General features: G+C 36.4%; 2 protein-coding genes across 2 annotated transcripts; one reads left to right on the top strand and one right to left on the bottom strand.

Moving 5' to 3' along the window:
- The first annotated feature begins 382 nt into the window (after positions 1-382).
- Positions 383-6391, top strand: LOC104243985 (serine/threonine-protein kinase PBL34-like). The gene is made up of 6 exons (XM_009799273.2): positions 383-1238; positions 2681-3015; positions 3118-3253; positions 5025-5161; positions 5267-5390; positions 5654-6391. The coding sequence occupies exons 1-6, from the start codon at positions 1043-1045 to the stop codon at positions 6172-6174; spliced, it is 1449 nt and encodes a 482-aa protein (XP_009797575.1). The 5' UTR covers positions 383-1042; the 3' UTR covers positions 6175-6391.
- Positions 6392-6909: 518 nt separating this feature from the next.
- LOC104243986 (2-oxoadipate dioxygenase/decarboxylase, chloroplastic/amyloplastic) lies at positions 6910-11265 on the bottom strand. The gene is made up of 7 exons (XM_009799274.2): positions 10945-11265; positions 9935-10084; positions 9613-9828; positions 8952-9073; positions 8522-8685; positions 7761-7915; positions 6910-7169 (listed from the first exon to the last, which is right to left on the bottom strand). Exons 1-7 carry the CDS (start codon positions 11185-11187, stop codon positions 7071-7073), a joined length of 1149 nt encoding a protein of 382 aa, XP_009797576.1. The 5' UTR covers positions 11188-11265; the 3' UTR covers positions 6910-7070.
- Positions 11266-16583: the final 5318 nt, after the last annotated feature.

Genomic DNA, 16583 nt, shown 5'->3' on the forward strand with positions numbered 1-16583 from the left:
CGAAGTAAAAGAAATAACACGTAGGAATATAACTCTAAAAAAAAGATTATAATACTAATACAACTACACTGGGATGACATAAATAAATTATATTTGAATAATTTTTAAAATTATAGTATCACCAAAAATAAAATAACTATACAAGCTTAATATAACACAAGGGTAATTAAACGATAGAATAGTTGATAATTACATAAATTTATAAATATTCACAAGTAAAGAGATTAACAATGCTTGTTTTAATACATTAAAAGTTAAACGTACTTCCTCAGATATTCATAAGGATTAAAATCAAAATTTATTTAATAATTGAAGGACCAAAAGTGCTATTAACACTTTATTATACACTCCTATTATAATACCACACCAAAACATATATTCCACATTAGAAATAAAATATACTGTGGTGAAATATATAAAATATCATTTCTTTTGTATATTTATTTTTCCTTTTTACTTTTTCCTATTGAGAAGCCAAGAACTGGTCAGCACTCAGCATATTTGAGTCTTTTGTTGAGATTTCAATATCTTTAAGGGGAGCAGACATTTTTGGGGTTTGCACTTTTTTGAAGTGGGATTATTATCTGATTCCAGCTTTGCTTTGCACAGTATTTGGTGCTATAACTTCTCTGCTTTGTAAAGGTCAAGAATAAGGGCATGTGATCTGAATCAAAGTTAGCTCTTTTATAGATTTTTAATCTCATATTTGCTTGATTTTTTCATCTGGTTTGAGCTATTTCATCTGTTTCTTACTTTTCTTTCTTCTTCTGAGTTTCTTGGAAATTTGGGTCTGAAAAAGGAGGGATTTTTGGATTTTTTTTTGTCTTCTGGGTTTGTGTATTTACTTTTTTGGGTGATTTAGGGAACTGGGGTTTCAGTTATTTGTTCTATTTTTAGGGATTTTTGGAGATTTTAGGGTATAGGTTAGAGAAAAGTTGACATTTTTTTAGGCTGAGGGGGTTGGATGAGGGAGGTGGGGTTGAAAGTTGGTGTCTTGGTTTGGTTTTAATGATATCTGAGTTTGATTTTAGGGATTGAAAATATGGGATTAGGTAACGATGATGGTGTAAAAGGGGAGTCTTGGGATGTAAAGAAATCAAAGGGGAAGAAGAAGAATAAAGACGTTGCTGAAGAGGAAACTACTGGATGTTGGACTAAGTTGTGGTGTATTGGTAGCTGTATTTCTTCAAGATCTAAAGTTGATAGCTCCATCAGTGGCATCAGCAGCACCAACTGTGGTAACACTTCACTCACTCTGTAGAAAGTTGCATGAAAAAAATAATGTTTTGAAATTCTTTGGTTATTGAAGTGTTGTGTCATGCTTTTATCTAGTGAAATGCCTTGAGGTTGGTCAATTGTTATGCAATCACTAGTTGGTAAATTAATAGAGGTAGAAAGTTGGCTTGCAGATATTTCTTGTACTTGTAGTAGTTGATGATGTTAACTCAATATGTTTATAACGGGACCAGTCTAAAGAATTTCAAGATGGACCGCGGAATTTGGAAAATTGCTAGAGGCCTTTCTAGATTATAAAGGAACTTCTTTTAAACCTTCCGTTGCAAAGGCACATTTGTTGTTAGGGTGATAATTTTCATATTTGCATTAAAATGCTGTTGCAACTAAGCCGCTTATACTTGTCATGTGGTTGGGTATTCTTTACTTTCATGTTTGCGTGTGGAGGGTGTAATTCAATAGCCAGAAATTAGCTTGTATAATGTGAAACTGAAAGAGCTACTTAATTTGCAGTCACCTACCTGTGGGAAGAAAGGAAACAATACCGGGTTCTTTTGTATAAAATTCACTCCTTATTCTTTGTGAATATAACTTTCTAGCACGGGCAGCAATTATCTAATGAATGAGAGAATTTACAACTGATTTCAGGATCCATTAGCACCCCTGTTGTCTTAGTCTTTGGGTTCTTGTCTTTTCACTTCATCTGAGTTCTTCTTTAAAACCCCCAATTGTATCAATCTTTGGGTTCTTGCCTTTTGGTGTTCATGTGAGTCTTGCCAAGTCTAGTTGTAAAATTATACCGAGTGAGAGAAGTTAGTGATTGCTAACACTAGCCCACAGTATGAGGACTAGTTTGGTTGCAATAGAAGTTAATATCTTCTCTGTTTATGTAACTTGTTTCAATAATGCAAATTAGTGCACTCCTAGCATCTATGAAAAAAAGCAAATTTGTTTCATTGTGTCAGAGTATTCCGCATTGGTTAAGGGAATGAACTGTTGTCTTCTTATAATTTTCACCTTATGAGCTAATTTTTTTTGGGTTGAGTTAGGTTCAGTGTCCATTTTCTTATCATTACATTAATACCACACTCATTACTATTGTTTTGTTTTCCAATGTCGTGTGTCCATGTTATGTCCGTGCTTCAAATGTTCAGTTCTTGGCATAAGGGTGGGTTTTTTGAGGGAATGAGTTTGTATCGCTTTTTAAGGTTTTCGACAAAAAAACTTATGGTTTTGGATAATACTCACCTTATGAGCTAGCTTTTGCGGTGAGTTCGGTCTAATGTCCATTTTCTTATCACATGAATTATCAGTATGCAGTTGAAGTCAGAGATCTCTTGACATTATGATAACGGATCAATAAATAACTGATAACCTTGTGAAATTATTTTTCTATTTAAAAGAATAAATCTGCCTATATTCTAACTTCTTGCATCGTTGTTTGCAGAGAGTAAATCTACGAATGACACAAGCAGAGATCAACCCGTTGCTCCAATTATTTCATCTACAACTACTAGTAATGCTGAAAGTAATTCATCCACCTCAAAACTTGAAGAGGAACTTAAAGTTTCTTCTCGGCTTCGAAAGTTTGCATTTAACGATCTGAAGATGGCAACAAGAAACTTTAGACCAGAATCCCTTCTTGGTGAAGGGGGTTTTGGTTGCGTCTTCAAGGGGTGGATTGAAGAGAATGGGACAGCACCAGTTAAACCAGGGACAGGGCTTACTGTAGCTGTGAAAACACTAAATCATGATGGACTTCAGGGTCACAAAGAATGGCTGGTTTGCTGCTCTCTTCATTTATTTATAAAATCCTTAGTTCTGTATTTGTCTTTTTCTTATTTTCAATTTTGGTTTTGTATTAAGTGTTATCGCATTTTGCAGGCTGAAGTAAATTTCCTTGGTGATCTCGTTCATCCTAATTTGGTCAAACTGATCGGTTATTGTATTGAAGATGATCAGAGGCTATTAGTTTACGAATTTATGCCTCGAGGAAGTTTGGAAAACCATCTGTTCAGGAGTACGTAACTAAGCTTAATATTTGTGTTCTTGAAAATATTTGATAGTGATTAATATGCAGGAAAATGAATCTTCTTAAAAGATGTGTTTTCCATATTACTACTTGAAAGATGTGTTGTCCATAATACATATTACTGAATAATTCTTGTGAATGCACTAGTTAATCTTGGAAGGATATGCGAAAACACCAACTATTAATGTGCATAATGTTGGCATTGTTTGTGAGAATTGCTTTAATTCCAAAGGTCTCTACTTCGGAATAGAACTTGAATTCTCTTTAAGCTCTGGAGCTATCCATGAATGTAGGATGTGACAAATTTCTTTCTTTCTAATAGAAAATTTCTTAAGATATAATGCAATAAAGCCTAGTAAATTTTGAAATCCAAATGGTATATGGGGTTTTCCACATTAGCAATGCGACTATTGATGTCGGATTCAGATCATTACACGTTTTCTATCCCGAGATTGAACTGATGCTGGGTTGTCTATAAAAGTGAGGATTAAATTAGTTTGGTAGTCAGATTTTCTTGCACATTTTAGTCCCAACTCCCAAATTAAAGCCATGTGGAGCTCAAGGACCTATAGGACCAAGAAATGATTTGAGGAAACTTTATAGTCTGCTTTTGTTATTTGATTCTAGAAACTTATTAGTTCTGGTAGTCCTACATCACATTTTGATAGGCTTAAATACCACTGTTTCAACTTTCAAGACAGGAAGAAAAACATGTCTAGGTTGATTTGGTAGGACATAGAAGTTTGATTGAAGATTTTTCTTGTTTTTTTTTCTTCTAAAAAGTGTTTGGTCCTATAAAATGGTAGAAATCATTTACTAAGAATTACACTTTGTTGCTGTTGATTCTTGTTCATGCCGACAAGTCAAGTTGACAAGCTAATTTAAAAGATAGGATTTGAGCTTAGACGTTGTGGTTGATGGTGGAGGCCGTGACCTATGATGTGGATGAGCGAGGGAGGGAGGGAGAAAAAGGGCAAGGCAGCTCCAGCTACAGATAGGAAGAAAAGAGGAAGGAGGAGATATTTACCAACTTGGATCAAGGAAAAAAATGAGATCTTGTACTTTGAGAAAGGTTTTTATGAGGGGTGATGTTCAATTCAAGAAATTAATGATCCCAATGGGAAACATAGCAATTGAAGAAAGAAAAGATAACAGTGTCGAACATCTTGATCAATAGGCTTGGCCTAGTCCAAAACGCTAGGAAAACTAAGTGGAGATGGCATCGGTAATGTTTTGCTACGTGCCAGACAACTAAAACTGGGTATCTGGACTTGGGTTCTCTTTCTTAATGTGACATTAGTAGCTACACAAGATTTAGCATTTGACTTGGTGTTCAACTTCCTATGAACTTGCTAAAAGTCTTGATCATTGTCAGATACTAGGAATCTGAATACCTTTCTCTTTGAGATGCAATGCAGGAGCTTTTGATAGATGGGGGGTGGTTCAGCCATTAGTAGCCATCAATTTATTTGGGCTGGACAGAAAAAAGTGAAATTGTTTGGGGGGGGGGAGTGTTTCATGGGGAAGATAAATGATATCATACTTATATTTCCTGGTTGTTGTTTGAAGCATGCTTGTTGAAATAACCAAAAGATTCAGGCTTTTATAATTTACTTTTTTGCAGTCTGAATGAAGTGTAGTGATAGTGCGCACTAGTCTTGTGAAATTTTAGTGCAGATCTTTATGTTAATATATTGTACGTTCTGCTGAAAATCTTTTTTTTCATCATATTCTCTGCTAATAAAGAATATATGTGCAGGATCCATGCCTCTTCCTTGGTCTATCCGCATGAAAATAGCTCTGGGTGCTGCAAAAGGTCTTGCTTTTCTTCATGAGGAAGCAGAAAGACCAGTAATATACCGTGATTTCAAAACATCCAACATTCTGCTAGATGCGGTATGTTTGAACTTTGAATGTATTGGAAAAAGAAAAGAGCTTTCCCCTGTAACTTTTCTAATTATAGACTCTCTCCCTCTCTCTCTCTCTCTCTCTGTCTGTCAGGATTACAATGCCAAACTCTCTGATTTTGGCCTCGCGAAAGATGGTCCTGAGGGTGACAAGACACATGTTTCCACTCGTGTCATGGGAACATATGGTTATGCAGCTCCTGAGTATGTGATGACAGGTATGACTGACATCTTGGTTGCTCTCATATTTCACACAATAATTACCCATATGGTTGACTTGACTTCATCAATTTTCATGTGTCACCTCAAGTCAAACTAGTTGGATGCTGTTCTGCTCGAAACAACAATTATTTTTATAGTGATTCTTCTTGCTTTTGAATACCTTTCTGTACAGCTCGATGACCTGAATCACAGATGAAGAATTTTCGGTTTGTTTGATATTTGTTTACTGATTATAATTTGTCCCGCTCATTTGTCTCAGGACATCTTACGTCAAAGAGCGACGTCTACAGTTTTGGTGTAGTTCTACTTGAAATGATTACAGGTAGGAGATCGATGGACAAGAACCGGCCAAATGGAGAACACAACCTTGTTGAGTGGGCGCGGCCTCATCTAGGTGAAAGAAGAAGGTTTTACAGATTGGTAGATCCTAGACTTGAAGGACATTTTTCTATAAAAGGTGCTCAGAAAGCTGCGCAGTTGGCTGCTCGCTGTCTTAGCCGTGATCCCAAAGCTCGGCCTATGATGAGTGAAGTAGTTGAAGCTTTGAAGCCGTTGCCAAATCTTAAAGACATGGCCAGCTCATCCTACTATTTTCAGACAATGCAAGCAGACCGAGTTGGATCAAGTCCAAGTACCAGAAACGGCGTTAGAACACAAGGATCGTTCTCGAGGAATGGACAACAACATCCTAGAAGTCTTTCAATTCCAAATGGTTCTCATGCTTCTCCATACCATCATCAGTTTCCTCAGAATTCACCAAAACCAAATGGCAAAACCTAGTATTGGATTGGCAATTATCTGTTTCTACCATTCTTTGTCTTTTCTCCTCTAGCTATGAATATATTTTGTCCACCCCCCTATTTGTCATTGGATGACTGGCAAAAGGGAAGGAGTACACAATTTATTTAAGTTGTGATCTTTGAAAATGCTGAACTCCCACTTGAAAAGAATGTATTGTAAGCAGAGGTCAAGTCCATGGAGTAAATATTTGTGTCCATCACTTTCTCGCTCCCCCCCCCCCCCACATCATTGGTGGAAATCTCATTGTCCCAAAATGAAAGAATGTTTTGAAAAAAAAGTAAAAGGGAAAAAGAAATAATAAAAAACAGAATATTGTTTACCGTGGAGTATGTCATCCAATAAAGTGGTTTCCGCTATCAGATTGTTCATTTGTCTAAATTTGGATTGATAGAATTACTTGGTACTTATGTCTGTGGGAGGTGAATGATTGAGGTGCGCAAAAGTTAACTCCATCACCACCTTAATTCTATGTTGTGTCTTTCAAGAATAGAACTTGTCAGAGAAAAAGATAAGATGGATTGCATTGGCAAATTTATCTTTGCTCAGTCCATATCAATATTGGTGTTTGATTGTCTGATGATATAGTTAATATCCACAACTAAAGTTGAGCTTACTCATTCATCCAAGTTTCTGAAAATGGTTAATATCATGTTCTCAGTAATTTTCTTGATATAAGGTGTATGCTAAGGAAGTTTGTGATGGTAAAAATGGAGATGACCCAAAGATCATGTATTGCACAACAATTTTATTCTTTTAGATAGTTACAGAAGATCAGATAACACTAACGAGCTACAATATCATCTTCCAACAGTTAATCTTGGAATACTCTTCCAGCTGAACATGCCAAGAATTAGCTCATACAGTCAAAATGTTCCTCATGCAGCACGACGGGTTAACTGATCCTTCGATGTACTCTCAAATATCTTGTCAGCATTTCCAACCTCAAACCCGTCTCGTCTGTGGAACTCCTCAACCTAAGCAAGCTTCAAAATATAAGCAAGAGAAAAAGAGGAGCCTTTTTGATGTGCAAAAGTCAAGTCTATGTTCAAGCTACATCTTTAACCTCAACATATGGTTGAAAGCAGCATATAATCTTAATATTCCCATATGATTGAAAGTAGCAGAATGCAACTAAGCGACAGGAAACACTATGAATCTAGTTGAGGCTCAAACGTAGAAACAAAACCTCGAGACCACTTTGGATTAGGAGATTATAATAAGCATGTGCTCGCCTTCAATCATAACAGATGATTTTTTTAGTTTTTCAACTCAACAGATAATGTTATCCATTTTAAAATTTAACAATAAGTAGCATTATATTCGATTACATTGCAGTATAAGCCTTTGAACAGACATAAATCACCATTTTGCAACTTTGGAGGAAATAGGCTACGTCGAATATGTTGTATAGAATGAATGTGCACACATGAAACTGCGGTTGGAACATATTTTACTTCTCGTGTATGGTTATAAACAGGTGGTGAAAGTACCAACTCCAAGTTATTGATTTATTGCTTTTACTACAGAGAAATATGCAAGAAAACTGACGGATATTGAGAACTAACCTTTTCTGTTGGTAAATCTTTATATTGGGGTAGTACAAGTCGCTCAGCAAATTCAATGTATGAACAAGGGACTGCTTCTGTAATGCCGTCTGAAAATTCGAAAGAGGTTGAATCTGCTACAGTTGAACTTTGCAACAGAAGACCATCAGGGCTCACTGGCGAGGAAGAGAATTAATCAAAACTTAGTGATATCCAGTACAACAACAAACCCAGTGAAATCCCACAAGTGAGGTAGTGATATCCAGTGACCATTTAAAAAATAATAATTTTTCACTTAAAAGAATAAGATTTCAAAATAAACAGATTCTTCTGAAGAAAATGGATAAAATCTCAAATCAGTACATGTGTTGTATACTCTAAAATTAATGAGCAATAAGTTTCTGAGGCGAAACTCTTCAACCTGGATTTCATTCATTGACGTAAGATACACGGAGATTTTTGTCCTTTAAACCCCTATTGACTAACTAGTTTCCACGAAGTCTAGAGATTACAGCACGACATGTTAATAAAGCGAACACTGTAATCTTCCTACTTCTGCTAATCTACAGTCTATACTGATTCTGATTAGACCTAGCATTCAGATTTCAAAGAAACTGTTAACTATAAGTTCAAGTGGAACACCAGTCACCCTGAACTTAAAATGGTAGACCAAGCAAATAATCAGCGTTTACGTGAGTGCATTATATGTGAAACGATGCAGCTACAATATAGCAGGCAATATTACTAATTGCAGGTTTACATCAAAGTTACTTTGTACTAACCCTTTAGAATACCCCCTTCAGAGTTCAAATTGAAACCATTTTTCTCGATGAATTGATTTAGATTTCCGATGCTTCTCAGATTTGATGTCAACCGATGGGTAGATATGGTAACATGATTCAATGCATATCCATTGACAAGGGTCCAGGCAGCGTACTCACTCTCCCTGGTAATTCAACAATCACCACAGAAATAAAAAATAATTAATTTGAAAATGCTGCTCGTGAAAATTAGCAACCTAATAGTTCAGTTGGTTGTTAAAAAGTACAGAGGTACTAATTCTGCTAGAGATGAAAATATCATTACTACAATTTGAATGACACAAGTAAGATACAATTTATTGAGACATCATTATTCATTTTGATCCATGATCTAGCACGAGACATTTAGAGTTCAATATGAAATTAAAACGTGGAGGACAATGACCAGTACCTAGCCAGTTGTTGAAATTCAGAATACAAGGGTTTTTCCCATGCCAAAGTCCCAAATGCACTTGCAAGTGCTGCATACTCTTTTCCGCACCGAGAGATGTCAGTGTATTTTTTAATTATATCCTGCAAGCAAAGAAGAAGACTCATGTAATTCGAAATTTGACATAGATTATTTGAAAGTCAAGAGCTAGAAAAACATAGGGGTTAAAAGGATAAAAATGAAAGTTATCTCTCTACTTCTGAGAGGTTGTGAGGAACTGAAATGTCTGAGGGTGTTGTCGTGTTGACTATGTCATATCATATTTGGAGTTCGGAACATATTCAAGAACAATTAAAGCAAGTCAGCTACCAAGTTAAAACATAACTCCACTGGAAAAGCTATCGTCAAACATGAGATCAGAACTACTAAAATCAGTGTAACTGCAAAACTTTTTGAACTATACTCCCTTCCTTCGTTTTATATTTTAATCTAATATCTGGTTCGAATCCAACATACAATTACAACAACTGAGAAGAACAAGGGACGAAAATTCATGAGTAACATACTAATATCTTACTATAAAAGCACCAAACTTTTGAAATGTGAAATTCATCCGTAAGACAATGTTTTTGTTCAGTTAAGCATACAAAAAAATTATGTAAAGCAACAAGCTGATGAAAACCTGAGCTTCTGGACTCAGTTGATCAACAAGAAGTTCTGATATAAATATTCTTGGCAACGGCCCATTAACTCCACTGCCACGACAGGAAGTTGAAACCTTCGGAGGAGAAAACCAGAAAGCTTTCAACTTCTTAGCAGGGAATCTCAACTCTTCTCGTTGTTCAAAACCAAAATCCAAGAAGAGCTTTGACATAGAATCAATGCCATGGCCATTAACCTGCAGCAATAAATAAATAAATAAATAATTTGTAGTGATGAGTATGCTAAATAAACATTTCCCGGAACTCCATTTCAGTCCTAGAATTGAAGAAGAATTATCATACCCCAAATGTCCTAAATGCAAAATGATCATAGCAAATTCGATCACCATCAGCAGAATGAACTAGCTCCAAAATGGCCTTAGCAGTGGGATTTTTATTCAGATATACTGCTTCCATGCTCGCCAATATACTCCTAAAGAATGATTCACTTCCCTGAATACTCATTTGAACATTAAGTCCAAGAATTTTAGTCAATCAATACCATCAACGAAAAATCGCATTAGAAGAAAATAGTGTTGCAAACTTAAATATATAAACAAATAAATACATATATGCATATTTTTACAGTTTAAGCTTTTATATAAAGTGGTACACCCAATCCGAAATAGTATTATAACAAACATAGATTCAAGTCTTGCTCCCACTCATCACTAAAAATACTTCTAAAATCTTTCGTGTTATGGGTTCGGCTGAACCCGATAACTTTAATTTAAACTTTGTATTTATCCTAAAAGTTCATTGATTATATACAAATTATTAATTTTTGAACCCAACAACTTAAAAATGACTAGAATCCCAAAAGTTTCAAATTCTGGCTCCGCCTTCGTGCGAGAATAGTGTTACATACAAACAACAACAAGTACTACCTCAGTCCCAACAAGTTGGACCCGGCTATAATGAATTCCCATAGATCATGTTTCTACATTTAATTTTATCTCAAGCGACAAGTTACAACAGCAACAAACCCAGTGCAATCCCACAAAAGGGGTCTGGGGAGGATAGTGTGTAAGCAGACCTTACACAAGGTCCCTACCTTCACAAGGTAGGGAAACTGTTTCCGATAGACCCTCGACTCATAATAAATTAAATACTTGTTCTTTTTTAGCAGATAACAGATGAAACTGTCCAAACAAAGTACACCACAATTTTTATTTCTTTTTTGTCTTTAAGAAACACACAATTGAACAAACAGTTCATAACTATCCCCACATAGTAATGGAAATTATACTAAAATTAACAACAGCAAATCAATGATTAAACACAACAAAAGGGATATATAGGGAAATGATTACCTGAAAAGAAGAATCTTTAGCTGCAGCTCCATCTTGGATTTTAGAAGCGGATTGGACTGAGAAACTCCGATTTTCCATGGCAAAATTAGAGTTCCAAAAAGGGTAAACTACATTCGAAGATAAGGAATTCTTGGAATTCTCAAAACGGAAAACAGAAAAATTAGAAGGGAAAAGTGATGACTTAAAGGAACAAGATGAATAGAGAGAAAACATTGCAGAAGGGAATCTGATCATTGATGACATCTTTTGATCAAACAATTTGTTTAAAAAGTGAAACAAAGTGCCAAAATTTGTGTTGTTTTGTATAGTGTTTTGTTGAGTAACGTTTTGTGTCAGCAGACAATGTAGTTCCCCAGTTATAAAAGGAAACCACTGGGACCCATCTCCACGTGTCTTGGATTAACACAAAACAAAATATTCTGACTCACAATATTTCTATTTATGTAAAAAGAACCATGTACGATGTTTATCCAAGAAAGGGGTTATTTGTAGGCGTGTAAATGTATATTTGAAAACCGACTAAATCGACCGAATCGTACCGCACTGAATCGATTCTTAGGTTTCTTTTAAAGAAATCGTAGATTTTTATATAAATTTATAACCGTACCGATAATTAGGGTAGATTTTTTATTTTATAAAAGTAAACCGAAAAAATACCGAACCGTACCGAATAAATTTTATATGTGAAAAATCTATTTATATAGTAAGCTTAAAACTCATAAAGGATTAAATTTTTCATTGGACCTTGGATTTATGAAAATTGTTACAAGCCAACAAGTAATTAAACTCAAAATACTAATTCCTAAAACCTATTATCCTACTCATACTTAAACTAAGTTATTTCAAGTATCTTTATTAAGAAGACACAAAGTATTAATCCAGCGATTATGAGTAGCAAACTATAATGTATTGAATATGTTTCCTTTCATATAATTTAGATATATCTTTTTGAATATTTAATATAGACTTTATTCTTGAGTCTCACCTTGATTAATATCTTTACACTCGTGTGATTTATATTTTCTTTGCTTTTACTTGGTTTCTTTTATGTTGCTGTTGAATAGTTTATGTATCTATACTTTAGCCATCTTTCATGTTTTTTAATTCATCACCTTTTAAACAGTAAAAATGTCTAGAGAATTTTGTTAAGTCTTATAAATGAACGCATGTTATTGCATTCTACTTTTACTGGTGAATTTTATATGACATTTAAAAAAATACTGAAAATTAACCGAACCGTACCGATACCGAAGTAAAACCGACATGATTGGGATGGTTTCGAAAAGTCTAATTTTGATTATGCATAATAGAATAACCGAAAAATTGGTATGGTACAAATTTTATAAAAATAACCGGCCGAACCGAACCATTGACACCCCTAGTTATTTGTCTTTTTCTTTTGGGGTGGGAGAATAAGTCCAAAACCTAAATGTGATTTTTTTAGACTCAAAAGACCGAAATAAGTGGGAAAAAAAATTTAGTGACCAAAGTATATAAAACACGCTTTTAAAACACACTTTACCTTAACGTCCGTTTTGGACATTAAGGTAAAACACTTTTTAAAAAGACATTTTATGTAAAACGCCTTTTTAAAATACGCTTTACCTTTAGCTGATCAAACGTTTATATAAAACACGATTTACTAAAACGCTATATAAATAGACCAGAACACGAGTGGACCCCACGCTATTACTAAAATGTTTTTAACCCACGTTTAAACCAGAACCCCCCCCCCCCCCCCCCAAATTTTTAAATCCTTCCAGCGGTCCCCCCTTAGCAACCCAAAAAAATATGAGTGGACCCCACCCGCCCCATAAAAAGTAAAGAGTATTGGTCCCACATCCTAGTTAAGACCTTCTCTCGTTGTGGTTGCTCGTTTCGGACTAAAATCTTCAACTTTTCAAAAAACATAAATCGAGGTATTTCGATTTAGTTTTTGTCGAAACTCGTATAAAAATGCATATTAATTGTTTTAAATGTATTCTATATTGTTTTGTAATTTTTTTTGCGATTAAACTGGTATGTTATTTTTATCCGGACTTAGATATTAGTGTGCTAAAAAAATATATAAAAATTGAGAAATCATTATTTTTTGTTAAAAGAAAATGTTAATAAGTTACTTTTTACTGTTGTATATGTATTTTCGTGAATGTTTTGTGATTAAATGTATTTGTTATTTTTATCTAGTTTATATTATTTATTTGCTTAAAGACTAGTAATATAGTGTCCTTTTAGGGTAGTAAAATGCAGTGCCTTTTAGCATAGTAAAATGTAGTGCCTTTCAGCGTAATATCCCTGTAGTTTAAGTATCTCTTATACTCAAAAATTCGTTCAAACAATTGATAGATCAAACAAAAACTCTATCCAATTATAGTCAACGATCGTAAGAAAATAACATGAGAAAAGAACAATATTTTTCGGATATCTTGGTGCTACTGGGCCGCAATATCGAGCCTGAAACCCATATGTGAATATTTATAAATTAAATATTGTATAATTATAAAAATTAATTATATAATTTACAAACAAACATATAAAATTATAAAACTAACATTTAAAATAATAAAACTGACATATACAAGAATTTAGAATATCCTGGTGCTACTGGACCGTAAATATCGAGCCTGGAACCCATATATGAATATTTATTAATTAAATATTATATAATTATAAAAATTAATTATTTTATTTACGAACAAGCATATAAAATTATAAAACTAACATGTAAAATAATAAAACTAACACATACAAGAATTCAGGATATCTTGGTGCTATTGGGCCGTAAATATCGAGCCTCGAACCCATATGTGAATATTTATTAATTAAATATTGTATAATTATAAAAATTAATTTAATTTACAAACAAAAATATAAAATTATAAAACTAACATGTAAAATAATAAAACTAACATGTAAAATAATAAAATTATAAAACTAACATGTAATTAATGTTGTTTAATTTACAGTAGATGACATGGAGGTGTTGCCTATGCATCCCGGACCTTCCAGCAATGAGCTACTATCGTTACAGGGCGATCGTAGGTCCGCCCACATATGGGAGGGAGAGTTACTGGCCCAAACTCTCCGCGTCAGGAGAGTGGACGACATGTGAAACTTCCTGAAGGGCAAAGTTCTCCATTCCCGTGTAGTTAGATGCCTGTAGGATACGAGATTTTACATGATTTTGGAAATCGGGAGACTGAAACTCGATTGGTCTTCGGTCACGGCCCTGATAGAACGGTGACGACTGGAGACACACATATTCCACTTGCCCATTGGCGAGGCCACCATCACATTGCAGGGCGTAGAGGTTATATATAGGCTGCCCATTGATAGACACCCCGTTGCTCTACCACATGCCATGAGAGAGATGACTGGTGCGTAGTACCTGGACATGCTGCAGCAGCTCCCTGGTTTCCGACCACAAGATGAGAATGCACTGGCTAGGGCCAGTCGTCTACAGTTGACGCCTATTTGAGACTATTTGGAGATATTGCATCCTCACATCGATGGCGATACACCGGATCAACATATTCACCGGTATACGAGATTGCTGGTACTCCTTATGTTTGGAGGGGTCTTGTTCCCCCACACTTCGGGGAACCTAGTCAGTTTGAGATTCCTTCATCATCTTGAGCGGCTAGATGATTTACCCCAGTACAGCTGGGGTGCTGTTGTTCTCGCCTACTTGTATAGGTAGTTGTGTCGGGCGAGTATAGGCACCTAGCGTGACGTTGCTGGATTTTTGCCACTACTATAGGTGACAACATATTCAAATACTTTATTCATTATAACATACCTAGTAAAAATATATCTTAAGTTTTACGTCAACTTTTTATGTTAGGTTTGGGCCTGGGAGTGGTTCTTGCAGTTGCAGCCACCTCTACCACCATTAGCTCCGGATGTACCACCTATGTTTTTTCCTCTAGCTCGGAGGTGGGTTCTCCAGCGGGGATATACGCGTGAGTACGAGGCTCGGCATAATCTCCCCTTGTGCAGGGATATCTTAGATTTGCTGGAAGGTGCACAGGTAAATGTATACCTAAGTTTACTTGGCATAGCTTCACATGTGTTGCGTATACTTACATTTTTTGTTGTTACTTAATAGTTCATCTGGACACCATACAACGACGTGCTGATTGCTGGCTTGCCCGATTATTACTCGACTGGCCAACTTATTTGGGGATCTTCCGTCCTGTTGATGTGCCATGATATTGTGGAGCATCATGCCACCGAGCGGGTACTTCGCCAGTTCGGCCGTCCGCAGCTTGTACCGACATCGCTCACCTGCCATACCACATATTTCCAGCGGGATGATCGTTCTAGAGTGGACCACGAATATGTGGCATAACTAGAGGTGCAGATCGATACTTGGGATCGACGATTTGACCTGATTCCTCCCCCTTCACCGAGTGGGACGGATCTTGAGCATGATTATATGGGCTGGTACCGCAGCGTTACCTGACTTCTTGTTGGTAATCCCATTCATCGAGCTGACGGTTGGTACATTCCATACTTCGTGAGGCACGAGGCACTGGTATGTTATTTGGTATTCTTACTTATAACTGTAACCTAGCGTTCCCTAATTTATATTTTACTCTTTTGTGCAGGCTATTGGCCTACATTTATTCCACCAATTGGGACTGCAGATGCAACAACATGCCGGCAAGGGAGCGGCTATTTTGCACGAATATGGCCGGGAGGTTATAGAGATGGTTGCACAGACACTGAGGCGAGCCCGAGAGGATGAGCGCTTAGGACACAACCCTACTTATGTTGCGTCAGAGCAATACCAGCGAGGTAGGGGACAACGAGGTAGGGCCGTACCACGAGGCAGTGCTATCCCATGGGGTCGTGGGGGCCGGCGAGGAGGTGGTCCCCAGCAAGGGGGCGTTGAGGCACCTGTTGAGGATGTTGGAGCTGATCTGCCGGGTGACCTCCATGAGCCAGACGAGCTTTACAACAACATGCCATTATTCAGCCTTCAGCTGCAGCTCACTCCAGGGACTTCGCAGGTGACCCTATTAGATCGATTGTTAATCACGGGCACAAGCATTACCGGAAAGGATTGAGATCATCACTTTCCAGGCCCATCGACCGCTGCTGAGGGTCGGCCGACCCGAGATGTGGATAATGGGCGCCAACTGAGTTATGGCTCATCATCAAGGGTGCTGGGATCTTTCACAGGCGCAAGTATGTTTGTATTACTATTAAATTTAATTTTTTTATCTCATTGATTCACCATAAATAAATTTATAATTTTCTTATTAAGGCTTCATCCATGCCTGTCACGGAGGCCACTTTGTGCGATGCTGACCTGGCTGCGACAGATGCTTATATTTAGGAGCACGACAAGACCATGGTAAGACAATTTAATTTTTTTTGACTTAACACGTACATTACTAATATTTATTTTAATATACTGAGTTGACTTATTTTTTTGTAGGATGCTACTGGACCGACGACCCCTTCTACCGATCCTGCCAGCACTACTAACGATCATGTTACAGCGCATCCTGCAATAAAAGGGCGACATGATGAGGATGATCCTAATAGCGTAGCCGGGCGAGATGAGATGCGCCTCAAATCTTTTCATTGGTAGTGGCATAAATTCATCACCCCTTTCCATTAATGATGCT

The sequence above is a fragment of the Nicotiana sylvestris genome, chromosome 10, assembly GCF_000393655.2.
Source record: "Nicotiana sylvestris chromosome 10, ASM39365v2, whole genome shotgun sequence".
Lineage (NCBI taxonomy): Eukaryota > Viridiplantae > Streptophyta > Magnoliopsida > Solanales > Solanaceae > Nicotiana > Nicotiana sylvestris.